At 45.6% G+C, this 18,523-nt stretch overlaps 1 protein-coding gene across 2 annotated transcripts in view; it reads left to right on the top strand.

Moving 5' to 3' along the window:
- The window catches only part of CYFIP1 (cytoplasmic FMR1 interacting protein 1), a 488,976-nt gene that overhangs the window by 446,846 nt on the left and 23,607 nt on the right, over nt 1-18,523 (top strand). For both annotated transcript variants that reach the window (XM_078658231.1, XM_078658230.1), the window contains exons 27-30: nt 171-243; nt 7,638-7,732; nt 11,215-11,453; nt 12,792-12,939. In XM_078658231.1, the coding sequence (XP_078514357.1) occupies nt 171-243; nt 7,638-7,732; nt 11,215-11,453; nt 12,792-12,939 (555 nt within the window). The remainder of the gene's footprint in view (nt 1-170; nt 244-7,637; nt 7,733-11,214; nt 11,454-12,791; nt 12,940-18,523) is intronic.

Raw genomic sequence — 18,523 nt, forward strand, 5'->3', positions numbered from 1 at the left:
TCTGCAGAAACATAATTGTTTTGGTTTCTTTGGGCTTTGTGCTCTTTGGGGACATAAACATCAATCCCATGTACAGCCAATGTCTAGAGAACATTGCCTAGTTTGTGTGCTGCTTAAAAATGTGTATTGGAGTGAACCCGAGTCTAACTACCTCAGTCTTTCTCTTGCAGTCATTGGAAGAAGTTTGTGATCTGTTGCACGCTGCACCATTCCAGAATATACTGCCTAGGATTCACGTAAAGGGTAAGTGTGCAACACCTGCTAAACTGGCAGATTCCCTTGCCTCCTTACCCGTGACATTATAAGAAAATTACTCTGATCATTCATTAATGTATGAATAAACGCCAGTCTGATAGAACCTATTTTCTCAGTGTGATATTACCAATACTTTATACAGTTGTATCTTTCCTACAGCAGCTCAGTACAGAAGTAACTAAACATGACATCTAAAAGAAATATATTTGATGACTGTCATCCTGAACTACTATCTCAAACCATTCTAAAAACAAATGTGTATCCATTAATATGTAGTCCAGATTATAAATATAAAATACATTCTGATGGATACTTCTTACCACAGATTCCTCACTTTTAGAATATCACGAGGTGGTAGACTGGATATACTGAATAATTCCGGCAATCCTCCTGCTTGCACGTAGGTGGTAGTGTGTGGCTCTCCCATGATTCTGTACCTACCCATAAGCACGATCCGGCTCAGTGACGTCAATTCCTTTTTTTCAGCATCCTTCGAGGTGGATCTGGAGATCTTACAACTCCTCCTAAAAACTTTTTTAGGGTACAAGAGAACAGTGTCCCCACAGAAAACGACAGGATTTAAGTCATGCCAAGACAGCAGGAACATGAGTCTCATACCTGCACTAACTGTCTGTGGCGCTTAGGCTCTAGCTGCAAATCTGTAAATTGTCCAAAAAGTGTGCACTTATGCACCCGAAGGCTATTCTAGACAGGGAGGCTAAACTCTGCGTTGCCGAACATAAGAAGAATTTGTTGTTGAAACATATGTCCTTCTTAAAGTCCAGGGCACGACCGCTGTCCCAGTCCCAAGACTGCTCCCACAAAATGTCTATTTCCTGCTCAAAGCCTCCTGGTAAGCCTAGACATAAGCATAAGATTGGCAAGTGGGACACAACACCATCCTGCCAATGGAGGTATAGCTAGGAGGCATGAGGGCATCAAGATAAAAATTGCATTCCTCCGATGTCTCCTGAATCCAAACCAATCCCTCAATTGACCCCAGCACGCTTGAATTCCTTGTCATCAACCCCACAGTGAATCGAGGTCTTCAGAGAGGCCATGCTGAAGATTTTTGTTGTGATTTTAGCCCCCTCTTGTGGGCTTTCCGGCCCACAGAGCAACAACTTCCACTGGTAGGTTCACCCGCTGATGCAGTCTACTCCCTGGGGACCTACAACAGTGGTCTGTATTGACTCTGGTTCTTAATTTTACTCCAGCACCAATGTTCATGCTGGTTCCTTCCATACGGATTCCATTAGCGCCAATCCATGATCTGTCAACATTCTCTGACCCCGAACTGGCAGTTTGAGGCATGTGTGGGTCTAGATGCACATGCTTAGCATAATCCCGCCATCTAGTGTTGGGCTCGGATATGTACAAGTTGGTTTTCTTCGAAGAAAGTCCTTCGAGTCTCGAGGTATAGTGACTCCTTCTATTGCTGGTAACACGCATGGTCATCGACTCCATTGTTAGATTGTTTTCTCCTGCCGTCAGGTTCGGACGTATGTCCTTCTACTCCGGTTTGACATAATCGTTGTTAACTCTTTCCAAATTCTACTGTCTGTATTGTTTTCAGTTTCAACTGTTCTCTGTCTACCTAGTCAGTGCATAGATGTCTGCCTCGTCGGGGCAGTCCCCGTTGAGCCTGCCATTTGGGCTTCATCTTCTACGTTCCCTCCACGCCATGTTCACCCAGTGATGGAACGGATGCCTTTCCACTTTTGTCCACATTGCCACGCCAAGTTCCCATGCTCAGATCTCCATCAGGTGTGTAACTTTTGCCTCTTCCCCTGAACGCAAGGAAGAAACCTATGAGGCCTCCAGGTGTTTTAGATCGAAGAAGACACTGCGTGACCTTAGAGCTCGATGCCTTGGGATGTTCCCCATCAGCGCCAAAGACAGATCAAATCACTTCTGTTCCAAAGATCCTCAAGAGGACATACAAGCCCACCCATCAGCTGATGATGATGGCACAATCTGTCTCGAGGACAGCTCCGGTTCCTAGATGGAGATGTAGAATATCACTTCAGGGCAGCTCGTGGGCACTTTGCTTCCTCCACCTCCACCCCAACCACAGCAGACCTCCACAAAGGGTTGCCTGCCTACCCCTGATTGGCTAAAGGCTGTTGTTGGGGTACCACTGCCTTAGGGTCATGGTTGGTACCGACCGAGTGCTTTGGACACGCCTGGCCTCAGTGCCAAAAAAACAGTACAGTCCACATGCTTCCGAACCGATGCCTTCTCCATCGAAGTCGAGCCAAAATGTTTGCCGTCGAGACACCGCTCCCCTTCAGTGCCGAAAACACCAGATTCAGACGCCAAACACTCAGTACTGAAGATATTGGCGTTGAAGACTTGGACATTTGGGCCGAAATAGTTCACCTTCAGCAAACATGCACATTCTTCAGAGTCTGTGGAACCAGTGCCCCAAGTGCGTCAAGAAGATGTACTCACAACAAAAGCATGTTATGATACATCGGACACTGGTCATATCATTGCAAGACCTCCTCACTCAGGGTCACAGCCAGCTAAAAGATAATTATCATTTGAAATAGCTCTGGAAGTCCCCATTCCGGCAAAGCACAGGAAAAAGGCAGGAAAGGCCTAAAGTCCAGCACGCATCAGCCCCCACCAACGCCTGCTGCGCACCACACTTCACTGCCGTCTTTGCCTGTTCAATCCACAACAGACTCGCCAGAGGGTTCCATTCACTCCTATACAGGGGAGGCAGGGGATGGAGATGAATTTTCTGTCCCTCTGCAGGATGACTTGTAGAACTTGTACGATGCGGAGCCATATGCAGATACAGAGCCAGATCTGTATTCCTCTGAACCCTCTCCCCAGACGACACTACCACCTATCATGACCTGATAAGCAGAGCTGCTGTCTTCCACAAGATGCCACTACATATTGAGCCTTTAGAGTTTGACTTTTTATTTGAAACCCTCTCCTCTACTCAGCATCGGCACCATTTTTGCCAATGATTTTAAAGACAGGCTACAACACACTCCTTATATATTTAACGACCCTGTTAGGTCACGAGTCATCACACCCAGGGTTGACAATAAATATTAACAGTCCCACAGCGATCCCACAGACACAAAGCGGCAGCTCCCACCTGACTCATTTGAGTTTGTCATAGCACGTAAGCAGGCTAACTCTTAAACATCTGGTGAGGCGCCACCACCAGATTAACAGAGTAAAAAGATAAATGCTGCGGGTAAGAGGGTGGCTGCCCAGTCCGCCAATCATTGGAGAAAAATGTGCCACTGTGTATTCTCTGTATATTTCTCTGAGCACAAGTAAACACGAGTGACTGAGCGAAAGGTCCTGATCTGTTACCACAAACCCTGAAGGGTCTGGGTTGCCATGTTTAGTGGGTGCCTGAAACTATTTGCTCACTGGTAGGGTTAGGGGGGCTTATGGTGGCACTGTGAGCTATCTGGTCTGTAGGCCAACATATCCTGCGGGGTGCTTTAATCAGTCTAAGCACCTCACCCAAAGTTTATGTTGTTCAACAAACACGCAGACCCTACTGATTAGTGGGAACTACACAACAGTATTAAATCCTTCGAGTCACTTATCTCCCAGTTCCAGTCTCATCAGCTGGTAACAGTTAGGACAGTTATGCACCTCCTTAGCACCATAGCTTCATGCACAGCCATAGTACCTCATGCAGACTCAACATGCGTCTTTTGCAAGAGTGCTTAGCACATCAGTGGACTCAAGAGGAGGGTCAATGAGAAGATCTTGTGTTGGTCGGCCATCAAGCTTGCCACTCTATGCAGTGGTGGAATACCAACAATCTCCTAAAAGAACGGCCTTTCCTAGAGCCTGCTCCACAGAGGACCATAACAATGCACGCCTCCTTCTCGGGTTGGGGAGTGCATTCACAAAATCTGACTGCTCAAGGACACTGAACAATCAGCCAAACACATCTCTATTATTCACCTGGAGTGTCTAGTTGTTCATCTATAGCTTAAAGCCTTCCTTCCCCACCTAATTGGCAAGGTATTTCTGATCAACACAGACAACATGACTGTCATGCATTATCTGCAAAAGCAGGGGGCACTATGTCCCCTCAACTATCTGATTTAGCCCAAAACATCTGGAGGCGGGCTCTCGGATACAACATCCACCTGTTATCAGAGTATCTCCCGGGAGTGGACAACCATTTTGCAGATCTCAGCAGGAAGCGCCAACAAGTCCACGAGTGGGAGCTCAACCCGCAAGTCATCCTCCCATTCTTCCTGTGTTGGGGACACCCACATGTAGACTTTTTTTGCCACAGCAGAAAACACCAAATGCCCAAACTTTGTCTTCAGGTTCCCACAGTCCAGGGGCAACACACTATGGATGAGTTAGTCTGGGATATTTACTTACGCTTTCTCACTTCTCATTGCTTCTGTTTATGTTTCGCAAACTTCAGTAGACATCTCTCACCCTCATCCTGGTGGCTCCCACATTGGCACGACCACCATGGTTCACCACACTCCTAGAACTATACGTAGTTCCCCACCACGTACTGCACAAAAAGCAGGACCTTCTCACACACAACAATTGAGAAATCAGACACCCGACCGCAGGTCCCTCAACCTTGCGATCTGGCTCCTGAAGTCCTAGAGTTTGGTTATTTAAATATACTGCACCCTTGTACGGATATTCTCAAAGAAGCACACAGACAGGTGCACTACTCTGGCCTGTTATGCTGCAAAGTAGAAAAGATTTGTTCACTATTTTCATTCCAAACACACTGATCCTCTAGGGGCCAATGTTCAAGACAGTGTCTGTTTTTTATTTCATTTGCATACCTCCGGTCTAGCTTGTAGTAGTCGCATATCTACAAAACAGACCACACGCTTCACTATTCTGGATTCCAGTCATTAAAACCTTCCTGAAGGATCTCAAAAGAGTCATTACTCCTAGAGTACCACCAGCTCCCACGTGAAATATTAATATTTTGTAAACAAGGTGAATGGGCCCTTCATACGACCCCCTCCAGTTTTTGTATCCTGGAATGTAACAATCTTGGTTGCTATCACTTCAACTCAGACTTGTCAGTGAGCTTCAGGCATCAACTTTAGAACCCTTCTACCAATGACATAAAGGCAGGGTAGTACTGCATACCGATCTTACATTTCTTTCAAATGTAGTGCCTTAGTCCCACCTAAATCAATCTATCGAATTGTGAGTATTTTTTCCACAACCTGACTCGGATGCCAAAAGGGCTTTACACACCTTAGATGTAAAACAAGCCCTCATGCACTATGTTGATAGAACCAAATCATTTAGAAAAAAAAAAACAACTCTTTGTTGCCTTTTCAAAACCACACAAAGGACCGGTCATTTATGAACCGGGCATTTCACGTTGGATTGTCAAATGCATCCAAACATGTTGTGCTAAAACTAAAATAACTCTACCTATCCCTCCAAGGGCTCACTCTACTCTATAAAAAGGAGCTTCAACAGCCTTCCTGGGAAATATACCTGTGGCTGACATATGTAAAGCAGTTACATGGTGTACAGCGCATACATTTACAAAACATTACTGTGTAGATGTGCTAGCCCGTCAACAAGCTAATGAGGGCCAAGCGGTTCTACGTACACTGTTTCAAACAACTGCAACCCCCACAGGTTAGCCACCGCTTATAAAGGAGGATTGTTTTACAGTCTAGGCTAAGCATGTGTATCCACAACCACACATGCCTCTACTGGAAAATATTGCTTACCCAGTTAGCATCTGTTCGTAGCATGTAATGCTCTAGATTCACATGCGCCCACTCTTCTCCCCGGACACCTGTGTATGTTGCAGTTACTTTAATGACTTGTCCTGCATTACTTTTGCATGGTCATCTCACTATACTACACCATTTGTCAGATTCCATCCTCATACTTCTTGCAGGAAAACAACCTAACAATGGAGTCAATGACTATGTGCCTTACCAGCAAGAGGAGGAGTCACTATACCTTGTGACTCAAGACTTTCTTCAAAGAAGAAAAACTTGCACACATCCGAGCCAACACTAGATGGCGGGATTATGCTAAGCATGTGAATCTACAGCACTACATACTACAAACAGATGCTTACTGGGTAAGTAACATTTTCATTTTCCCCCGCTCCAGGCCTATGTTGCTCTATGAAATCCCAAGAGCAACCAGTGGTTATGCAACCAGATTACAACCCAACAGCTATGCCTTCACACCAGTACCTGCAGAGTAAGGACGCTGCTTTTGGCTGCGGTTGAGACCCAATGCAAGAGGCACTTGGTGTCCCTCATGACACTGATAATGATGAGCAAGGAGACCGATTTGCTTACCCCTCATTATGCAGATGTTTCACTGTATTTAAACTTAAAAAAATGCCAATGGGCTAAACGCAGGTCCTGAAACAGAGCTAGACTCTCCATTTAGACCACTAACAGAAGTAAATGCTTTGACTGCAGTGCTGGATCGGAGGGCAGCTAAAACACTAGAATGTTAACACAAAGAAAAATGTGTTGACTGAGATTTTTACGGATGCCCTTCTGGCTATATGGTCCAGGCCATGCTTATGCCAGCCAGTCTGTTGACCTGTGGCATAGACCGGCTCCTGGTGATCCAGCCTTCCTACCCAAGCATCCTGCCCCGGATAGTCTGTCAGTTCAAGCTTTGACAAGCAAGGTCGATCTGAATTCCTGTTTGACTAATCCTCTGGCTAGGTAATCCAAAAGAGTTGATGCTTTAAAAAAAATATGTTTTCTACGACAAGTCTACACTTCAGATATATCAACTCAGTTTGCCTTTTGGGTACGTGCAGCCACCCGTTTTGGGATATAGTCAGAAACAACTTGATGGCTGTCCTTGTGGACCTCAAGGCCTCCTTAGCCCAAAAGATACTTGATGGTCCGGGTGCAGGCAGGTATGCACTCTGTAGACCGCTTCAGCTGAGCTATTGTCACCAGTCTCATGCTCAGAAGGCACACTAGGATGAGATCAACCAGGTTTTCTGGAGACATGTAAGCGTCCCTAATGGACATGCCCTTCAATGGCTCCAGGCTGCTCGGAGAAAAGACTAGTTCGATGCTGGCAAGATTCAAGGACACTCATGACACAGCATTATCTCTTGGGGTGTTAGCACCAGCTATGGTGTTTTGGTTATTATTTCAACAATATTTAACTTCAGTTTTCATCAGTGTTGACTGTTTAAAGAGACCTATAAATGTGATGACTGGAACATAAGTGACCAGCGTGTACAACTTGTTGAGAAAATCAATAAGGCCCACCCTGAAGTGCAGCTTATAATGTAAAATTGCAGGACATTCACCTATATGTATGTGTATTTATCTTTTTGTGTGCTGATGTCATTCATGTTTACACCCCATTTTGTTTGATTTTCATTTCAGAAGGTGAAAGGCTTGATGCTAAAATGAAACGATTAGAATCAAAGTACGCTCCACTCCATCTTGTTCCTCTGATTGAAAGATTGGGAACACCCCAGGTAAAGTCCAACAGTGAAAATGTAAAACCTCTAATATTGTTTCAGTGAGATATCATTACAAATCACTTGCTTACTCACACTTACAGCATAAAAAAGAACTTAATATATTTTTGTAACAATGTTTACTTACATAAGAGATGCTCAGATCAGGGGGTGTTACCGTAGCAGCCAAGGTGGCAGTTGCAAGCGAAGTGTGCTCCCACCAGACCCTCAGAAGTCTATCAACATCCTATGCTGATAAGGCAGTCAGCTATTGTAAATAGAAGCTTTTATTCCCAGTGTCTCAGATCTAACCCTATAAGCAGTGGGCCGAAGCCTGGCAGTAAGCCACGAGAAGCCAGTACACTCAATGGGAGTGACACACAAACTCTCTGGAATGGGCAGCACGTCAGTAGGTGGACAGGTGGCATTCCCGAAAAGAAGTTCGTTAGCAACAGTGAAAGTACTGAAGTGGGCGCTCTAAACAACACTTGAAATGGCGATAGCTCCCAGCATTAAAGAAATCTGTAACCCAAGGCCACTACACTGATCAGATTTCAGCAGCTGGGGAAGCTGTCCACCACAGACAACTCAAGTCTGGCTACTGGGAGGAAAGACTAGCTCTCCTCACTGAAAGTGCTTAACATCTGATTTTATGGTTAAGCCCTGACCAAACATGACTGAGATTTGAAGGAGCAAGGTGACTGGAGAGCCCGATTCTTGGAGGTTGCAACATGGTGCTCGTTCCTGACTGCTCATGCTCTCCCCCTTGGGAGCTGAGTGGTGGCAAGCTGCATGGGAAGAACCAGTCGAAAGGGCATCACTGGTGTGGGAGCAAAAATAGGGCTCTAAGTTTCCACCATATAAAGATAGGCCCTACTTGAAGTAACCTGCATCATGTGACATATACTCTGGGACTGAGTTGGGGCTGAAATTGGGCCTTGAACTGCCTCGCTCCCTACCATGGATGACCTATGTAGAGTGCAGGGCCTTGTGAACTCCAGAAGAGACGCTTAAGAAGTTCTTAGAACAATGGCTTGCCGTCTTTATTCCTGCTGAACGCTTATTGTCATGCTTTGTAATAGAGCAAGCCCCACATACATTCATCCAAAACATCCCAGAGGTTGCCCCACCCCCCACTAACACCAATGATTGCAATATCCCTTATTTACAAAGATCACAATGAAATCCAGAAGGTGGCAAGGAATTCACGTTTAATTTCATAGAGTGATGATTTCTCTTGACTATGGGTCACTAGTACAACTCCCAATGTAAATCATTTAATGGGGTCTGGCGGAAACTTGCCTGTTTAGCTGTTTTGGCATCTAACACCAGGTAGCAGGATCTGGAGGGCTCTGACTTAGTTTCAAAGCCATATGTACATTCCCTAATAAGAAGCATGGGGCAGTGGAGGCAACGGCCCAGTGCTGTAAAATTGCTGCTCTTATTTTTTTTTTATAGTGCGAGACGCCTGCTTCTCCCCAGATTTAGCTAGGTAATCACCCTATGCATACAGATGCCAGGCCTACGCATCCAGTTTTATTCGATTAGCTTAAGAGTCTTTGTTGGGCTCTGTAGGGACGTTTTTGGGTATTTTGATATGCGTGCAAGTGTGTCACACCCAATCTTTTCTGTTGGTTGTGGGGTTTCCTAATCATACTCAAGAGGTGAATTTTTGTAGCTTCGAAGTAGAAGTATAGCGAGAAGGGAGGATTTTGTTTATCATGTTCGTGGTGTTGTACTTACTGTTACACCAGATGCCAGTGCATTGACGTTGTAGGATTGCTGATATATTGCAGACTGTCTTCTGTGGCCATACTTTGCAGAGTTCTCCATAGATCACTCCTCAGATAAATGCCACTGGCCTTCCTCCATACATGGTTGCCTCCTGAAATGTAAGTGGTCTGAATGACCATATAAAGAGAGGGGCGGTGTTGAAAGCAACCAAACATCATACACCCGATATTCTTCTCTTACAGAAGACCCATTTACTGAGGGTAATTTTTCTTCCATACCTGCAGCTGTGACTTCTCTTTCTTTACTATTAGAGGCTCCACCATCTGCATTACTGCCAGCCACCAAGGTGGTTTTGCAATACCTATGTGCTTCCCTTCAAGCTATCAGAAGGGATGGTGAGTTTGCTGCAGAGAGTTTGAGGAGTGACTTCCACAGGTTTACGCCCTTAAGGGTTTAAAGAGATGGGACTTGATCGGGATCTCTCATCTAAAAGGTGTACTCACTCAATCTCAACTCTCTGCTTTTTCGGAAATGAAGGAAGACTTTGAGCCACACAGAATAATTTTTTTTTATAATGATAGCTGAGGCACGAGTTATGCCTTTACCTAAAATACTCTAACAGGATTGTCAACTTTAACCTCTGGAAGAAAAAACTGACCACAGGAGAATTAAGGGACAAAAAGAAGTCTAAACTCCTTCAGACACTAGACATCAACTTCCCCGGTTCTTTCGCAGCTATTTTGGGAGACTTGGAAAGCATATGTAAGTGTCCTGACAAACTTGGGAAGTGGCCACCGCCAAATCCAGTTCAAATATTTGCAAAGGATCTACTTCAACAAGGGAAGATTATGGAAAATCAAACTAAAACCCGGCCCCCCCTACAGATGCCAAACTGAAAATGGCACCCTTTTCCATGCGAGTCTTTAAGTCTCTCTAGAGTGCTCAGCTGGCAAAAATGCCCTTTCCTAAGCTGGCCATGCTATGCAAGATAGATGACTGATGGCATTTGATACATAAAAGCCCTATTCCTATTGCACTTCGAGCTTGTCATCTCACAAATAGGTGTTGCCTAACCCTGGAGAGCTAGCAGCCCCCGATCAAGGTAGCAAGCCATGAACAGATGCCTTGGCTTAGAACAGCCTATTTATGAGACCAGAGGCTGTCTCAAAAAATATCAGAGAGTATGGAAGCCCTGGCCATTTCTAATAAGTCTGGAAGACTGGATCACTGGAATAGGGTAAGCCCTTGTTTATGCTTTTTTGCAAGTGCCTATCGCATTTCCACCATGCTTTTTGACAGTAGGATTTCGCCTGGTTTTAATGATACGATGATTTGTGTTTCTCTTTGTTTGTTATCGAATAAATACCTATAAATGTTTTAGAAACAAAAACACAAGGTCAGTCCAAACATGGCTTTGCACGTGCCTTATTAAGTCTAAAGTGCTGGTTTATAAATCCTTTCACCAGAATATTTTATATGCATAGTATTGATTAAAACATGACATTGTTGGCCACACAATTATAAATATGTTCAATAGGGCTTGGAATTGAAGGCCAAGATCTGTTTTTATTTCTTGTGATAATTCTTGTAAATTAGGGTGTAGTGTACAATAAGCCCTGGGGTCCTACAGATGCACTTTTTTGTTTTCATTTCTTGAATAGGAAATTGTTTTTATTTTACACTCATTGACATTAGCAATTTCATTAAAGGAATTTGTGCCTGCATTGGCATTTCACCTCGCACCCTATTGTTTTCGGTGTACATAGCAAATTGCAATAGCAAGAGAAGGGGATTTGCTGACCAAGGAACGCCTCTGCTGTGGCTTGTCCATGTTTGAAGTCATTCTGACCAGGGTTCGAACCTTCTTGGATGATCCCATTTGGCAAGGGCCTCTACCCAGCAATGGTGTGATGCATGTGGACGAGTGTGTGGAATTTCACCGTCTTTGGAGCGCCATGCAGTTTGTCTACTGTATTCCTGTGGGAGCCCACGAGTTCACTGTGGAGTAAGTATTCCTGTTCTCAGATTAGCTTGTACATTTGGAAAAGATTGGTAATACCAGAATTGTGTAACATGTTTCCAACAATAGTCACCTAACAGACCGAGTACGGAACAGACCACACTATCAGCACCACAATACAATAGTGCATGTAAACTATCTCATTACACCATGTCCCTTTCGTCATCACCACACTGTATTTGAGGGGTTTCCTTTATCAAGAAAAAGCAAAACGTATTTGTTCGTACGACTTTGCACTCAGGAATACTACTGAAAGATTGCACTATTCACAAGGCCTTTTAAAAGCTATCACCCTGATCGGTATCCCCATTGAATGAGGTTGTACAAACAGGGAGCGAGAGATTGGTGAAATTAAAATATACAAAATTAGTTGCAGTCGCCTCATAATTGCACATTTAGCAGTGTAACAACAATCCCATGCAGTAATCCTGCAGAATTTTCAACTGGTGTACCAGCAGAAATACCCCAAGACTTAAATCTTTACAACAAAATGTGGTGATTCTTAAACCTCATTCAAAATTACACAGTATCAGAGCACGCAACCAGAATGTAAACTCTGATATTGACTAATGTGTTAATTTTATGTTTTTTAGGGTTTTTATTTTTTTTACATCTGGGAGAGGTAGGAGAAGCCATGTTCTGTATGGTTCCACATTACTCTTCTGCCCTTGCTTAGCAGCTGAAAGCATGGTCAGATAATTTTAAGGGCTGTACATAACATAAAATTATAGAGGGGGGGAGTAAATAATAGGGATGTTTTACACTGAGTGGTTCTGAGTGACATCTTGAACAACTCCAACTTCTCTGTTGCCTATTATGCATCACTCAGAACCTCTATGTAATAATACCATTATGGAACATTAGAGGAAAGCATGATTATGCTTTTGTTTGTTGGTTTAATATGTAAGCAGTTTCATTTCTTTCATAATAGTATAGTTCTTTTTCAATTGGTACGTATTAGCTTAATGGCCTTCAAAAATGCTAGTAAAAGTGTGGTGTATAAATGGTTGACAACCTAGTTCGACTACTAAGGGGGAATAATTTGGATAGTTTGAAATATTCAACATGTGCCACATGGGAAACACTGGCTAATTGGGGGTCTGTTTAAAAACAAAATAAAGACTAAGTTGCGTAACACTAGTTGATTTCTTAAGAATTGTGTTTCGTGATATTCCAAATTGATATTGGAATATCTTATTTTCATTCTCATATACATTGAAGTGCACTTATTTCCTATATATTATGTAGATATTCCACTTGTGAATGGCCCTTTGTGGTTTTCATAAACTTTAGTCCTTTCTGTGTTTTTTTTGTCTTCCGCAGACAGTGTTTTGGAGATGGGCTACACTGGGCCGGCTGCATGATCATTGTGCTATTGGGGCAGCATCGTCGCTTTGATGTTCTTGATTTCTCTTACCACTTACTGAAAGTGCAGAAACATGATGGCAAAGATGAAGTCATTAAAAGCGTGGTAGGTTAAACATTGAAAAGTTTGATTTTTGTATAAAAAAAAATCTTAGTTGCCTGGGTTTCATGTTGGGAGATTTATATCCAGGTGCCCTGTATTCTTCACTGTTTTCTTACATCAAAAGGTACAAAAAGTGGTGGGTGGAATGCTTAAATCTTGAAATCTATCTTAGCCAACGATAACTACTCTGGACCGCATCCCAAATCATTGTTATTTTATGCCATTATAGACAGAGAATCAGACTTAGCCTTGCCCCAAAAGGAACTGCCCATCCTATGCGGTTTGGCCAAGTTACCACTTGGTGTGTTCTACTGTGGGATAGGTTGAGGATACCACCATGACCAGGGATCAGGCTATAAGGATCCTTCATGATTTCAGCCTTAGGTCCAAACTGAGGTCCCCAGTCGATTTGATGAGAGGTTGCAGCTCTAATCTGCTGTTGGTCACATAGGTCACGTTGGTGGTGAGGTTAAAGGAAGATGAGAGCCGTTGCTGGTTTCAAGAGTACAGGCATTTGAAAAACAGCTATTGTGAGTGCTCAGAAAATAATCTTTGGAAATATCAAAACAGTCTGACATAAACTAACTTAGCTAGAAAAAACCCAGCTAACTTATTTTCAAGATTAGGTTGCATTCAAGTAGAAAAGTTCACATGATGGGTGAACACCAGTGGTTCAGATAAGGGCTAATGTGGAGTATTTAAGAAAGAAATGTTTTGAATTAAACATGTTGGCTACTTTGTTGCAATGATTGTTTATCTGTTAATGATCTGGAACCTATCAGCAATTAGCTAACATATTTTTTTTTCTACACTTGCTGGCAATGCAGTGTGCATTAAAATACCAAAGAGTAGGTGATATGTAGGGAAATGAAAACATTGGGGATACAGTGCTATATAATAGGAGACATAATCATGGATATATATGTATACAAGTTTCCTTGAGACACATCTTTCCCATCTGTATATGTCACTCTTAGATAAAGTACCATAATAATTATTGTCGCCATCGTACTTTCCAGGAGCTGCACACACATCATTCTCCTCTTCAGAAAACTCTCTGAACCAACTGCACACACTTGCATGACCGAAATTCCAAAAATTACCATCATGCTTCTTTACAGCATTCCTGAATAAACTAAGTACACATAATAGCTTGCTGAATTTTAACCGATTTAATATTTACATGTGGGCCTCTAGTCTGACCCAATCTCCAACCTTAGCACACACATTTCTTTTGTCGCATTTCTTTCATAACAGTACTCCTTCCTTCTCTCCTGGAGTATTGTCTCCCTGTGTTACCATTCATTACACACGCAGACACACACACACACACCCACACACAAACTCTCTCTCTCTCTCTTTCTCTCTCTCTCTCTTCTCACCATCCTGGCGAAAGCATTGTATCTGGCTTTCTATCCCTGAACAATTTTTCTGTGTTGTTGAACAGGCAGATAGTCTGTAAAGACAGTCTGTAAGCTACCAACCTTGTATGTAACTCCTCCTTCGATGACCGACCATTCACTCTTGCCAACTGATGCTCTTGATACTTTTATTAAAACCTCTTCCCCACTCTGTTTGTTTCCGAATCATATAACAAACCACCTCCCTCTAGCTGTACTCCATTATTAGTTAATGTTGATCTCTGGAAACCCCTCCTGGAATATTCCTTTCAAACATCTGACTACATCTTTTAAACTTATCTCTCTTACACATGTCCCTCAGGACACCTCAAGAATAATCATAAAGTTAAAAGAGATAGAGAAATTCCTGTTCACTTCTGATGGTCCCACAACATCAAGGACATCCTTTTGCCATGGCTTGTTGGGTAATGTCTGACATTGCATAGTAGTTTTTGAGTTTTCAGTACCTTATCACTATTGTCAGAACATTTCACAATTTTGGAGAAGCCTCTTAACTACTAGATTTCTCCCCGGCTTCCAGAAGTCCAATCAAATTCTTTTTGTTTTCCCAACACCCAAGTTCCCCTCTTGAGCACTCTCAAATAATTTACTACGCACAGATACTTGGTCCCCCCTTAAAAGTAAACCATCCTTTTCTGCTATACCTATCTTGTGAACCAGTACGTTTTATAATTATCGCTTATCTTTTTCTTCTCTTCCCCGCTGTCTTCCATCTTAACACTTCCCCCAGAATCTTATTATTGTTTAACTCCACTTTCTGATGGACACTTCTAACCGTAGATTCCTCACCTTGGAATACTCCCCAGTGTTGGCTGTGGATAGCAAACTTCAGGCTTAGTCCAGAAGGAGTGTTAAGCAGCTTGTTTTACCAGATCTAATCGTATAGTGTATATTACATGAAAACGAACCACACAGTGTACTTATAAAAATGTTTCTATTTATTATACAACACTAACACATTGGTATATCTCCTACCCGGAGATATAAACACAAATACACAAAATACTTCGATTGGAGACAGGTAAATAAGCACAATACACAGGGCTCTCCAGGGAGAGACCAAACCATATACCAGGGCCAGAGATGCTGCCCAACTCTCCAGCGTCGGGGTCATATGTTTAGTCGGTCGGAGCTACTCTCCCTTAGGCCTCCTCCCTGCACCTATCTGCATCTGTTGACCCCCGGAGACCCCAAAGAAGCTTACACATGCCCGCGCTGTGGGTTTATCCCTATTACCAGTGGCCTCAGACCACATAATACGGCACGTAGCTTAAAGACCGCTACTCTACCCACGGAAATGGAGTTAAAAGCTGGCCTAATCAATTGTAGATCCATGCCCAAACATGCCCTGGATATACATCAGTCCCTTGTAGACAACAACTGGGGCCTTTTGTTCTTGACTGAGACGTGGCTTTGGGATGATACTAATCCCGCTCTGACTCTAGCCATCCCTGAAGATTATGGCATAGTATGTAAGAATAGGAAAAGTGGGAGATCAGGAGGGGGTTTAGCTATTATCCATAAAACAAGATGGGTGATCGTAACATCCAATTTTGAGCAGATTGACTCCATTGAAGGATTTCCTTTTTGTATCAAACTATCGGCGACCTCCTCCTGCTCTGGGCTTCTGCTCTACAGACCCCCCAACTCATGTCTCAAATCTATCCCCACCCTTGTGGATTATATCTCCCAGGCCAACACTCGGTATTCCAACTTTACGATGCTAGGCGACCTCAATCTCCATGTGGACGATTTTACATGCCCGCATAGTTCCAACCTCGTCTCCACACATGCCGGTTGCAATTTAATACAACATGTATCTCTTCCTACTCACAAGGCAGGCCATACTCTGGACTTGATTTGCTCAAACCTCCCTGAATCGTAGTCCATCCATCTGTACCGGTGATCTGGTCAGATCACTTTCTGATCCCTTTCCAACTTCACCTGACAAGCACTGCAAGAGCTACCTTCATCCCCAAAGAGCTTAGAACGAATTGGAGGAGGGTTACCTCTGAGTTTCTTTCGCATCATTTGAAGGACTCCAAGCATGCTCTCTCAAATTATCTTGAGGCTAGCATCTCCAATTTTAACACATGGGTTAGCGAAGCTCTTGATTCTCTGGCCCCCCTGCAACCAGTAAAGTCACCTAGATCGTCCCCCTCTGCACCTTGGTACTCGGAAGAGATCAGATCTAAAAAATCCAAATGTAAAAAACTAGAACGTAGCTGGAGACGTACTTATCTGAAAGAAACAGGTTAGTATTAGATTCCTTACCTTAGAATATCCCCAGGCGTCAGTCTGGATCCGGAAACTTTTGCGTAGCAGTACCCCTGCGCGTCGGTAGGCGTCGTCTGCAGGCGTCCCCTGCGGCTCCGCGTCGTCGGCGTCGTGCGCCGTGATGACGTCGCTGGAGTATATAGACGCCGCCTCCGCGCGCTGACGTCAGTTCTTCTTTTTTCCGCGCCAGTTAGCGCAGATCCGAAGAGCAGTACTCCGGTCTTTGACCAAGTGTTTGTTAACTTTAAATCTTTCTACGGTGCCGGTAGGATGCCTGGGTTTAAGAGTTGCGACGAGTGCGACCGCCTGATGTCGGTCACCGACCACCATCGACTCTGCCTCCGGTGTCTGGGCGCGGACCACGACGTGGAGTCCTGCGTCGACTGTCGGGCCTTGACTGGTAAAGCTAGGCGGGAGCGGTCCCGCAAGCTTCTCGAGCTCCGAGTGTCGGCCCCGTGTCGAGAGCGGTCCCGGTCCGGTCGGAGGTCGAGGGAGCGGTCGAGGGAACGATCGCGGAGCCGCCATGAGCGCTCCGGGAGTCGCCACCATTCCTCCGGTTCGTCAGGTAAGCATCACAAGAAGTCGGGACGTCGTCATCGCACCCCCGACTCCCCCCGACGCCCGCGTGATGCGGCCGGGGGCTCGGGTGGCCCCACCCCCGCGGCCCCGCGTGGGTCGCCGGCGCCGTCTACCCCATACCCGTCGGTCCCTGGGGAAGGCGCGTCGCGCGAGGAGATCGAGGAGTTCCTCCAGGCTATGAGGGCGAGGTCTCCTCCGGCGGGGCCTACGGCGCCTGCGGGCCCGTCGGTCCCGTCTGGGGGCCCGAGCGGTTCGGGTGCTCCTGCCTCGACGCCGCCGGTGGCTCCGGCCCCGGCGCCGCTGGGCCCCTCAGGTTCGTCGCCGGCTGGTCTACCGGCCTCTCCGGCGTCGGTTCCTTTGGGCCAACCCTTGGTACCGCCTCCGCGCGGCGCAGCGACTCCGCCGTCGGTTCCGGCCGGCGTCGGGGCGCCGGCGCCGCGCGGCGCCACCCCCATTCCCCCTCTGACTCCTGACGCGGAGTCGGACCGGCGTCGTCCGACGCCGGATCCGGCGCCGATGGGGCCCATTGACCCCGAAGTCTATATCGTCGACCCAGACTACGGCGATGAGGACGAGTATGGAGAGGGTTGGGAGGGGTCTGAGGACCCTTTATCCCGTGCCTGCCAGTATGATGTGGACTGGGTAGGTGACCTGGGTGATGCCAGTGGTCTGGACGAGTCGCCCAACCCTGGGTTTGTCTCCCCGACCCCTGTGGCGTCTGAGGCGGGAGCTGCCTATTCGGTGGTCCTGCTGAGGGCTGCCAAGACCTTGGGCCTTGAGCTCCCCGTCGCTAAGGTCAAGCCAAACATTCTGACCGAAGTGTTTAAACCGCAGTCATGCCCTCAGGAGCCTCTGCTGCCGTTTAATGAGGCTCTGACGGATGTCCTTTTGGGCACCTGGTCTAGGCCCGCTTCCGGTGCACCGGTTGACCGGAACGTTGCCAGGCGTCACCGTCCGTGCTCGGACGACCCTGCCTTCCTTTCCACCCATCCCTCCCCGGAGAGTCTGGTGATCCAGGCCTCCACTTCGCAGTCCGCATTTCCATCGGCCCCGCCCGATCGGGAATCAAAGCGGTATGACCAATTTGGGAAAAAGGTCTTTTCCTCTTTGAGCGCTGGACTGCGGTCTTGTAATACCGCATGCCTCTTGGGCCGCTACACCCACTCCCTGTGGGATACGGTCGCGGAGTGTTTGCCGCAGTGCCCGCAGGAAGTGCGGGACAAGCTCAACCAGGCTTTGGTTGAGGGCCGGGATGCGGCGAGGTACTCGATCCGGTGTGGTCTTGACACGACCGACTCGCTGGGACGGGC

The sequence above is a fragment of the Lissotriton helveticus genome, chromosome 8 (genome assembly GCF_964261635.1).
Source record: "Lissotriton helveticus chromosome 8, aLisHel1.1, whole genome shotgun sequence".
NCBI lineage: Eukaryota > Metazoa > Chordata > Amphibia > Caudata > Salamandridae > Lissotriton > Lissotriton helveticus.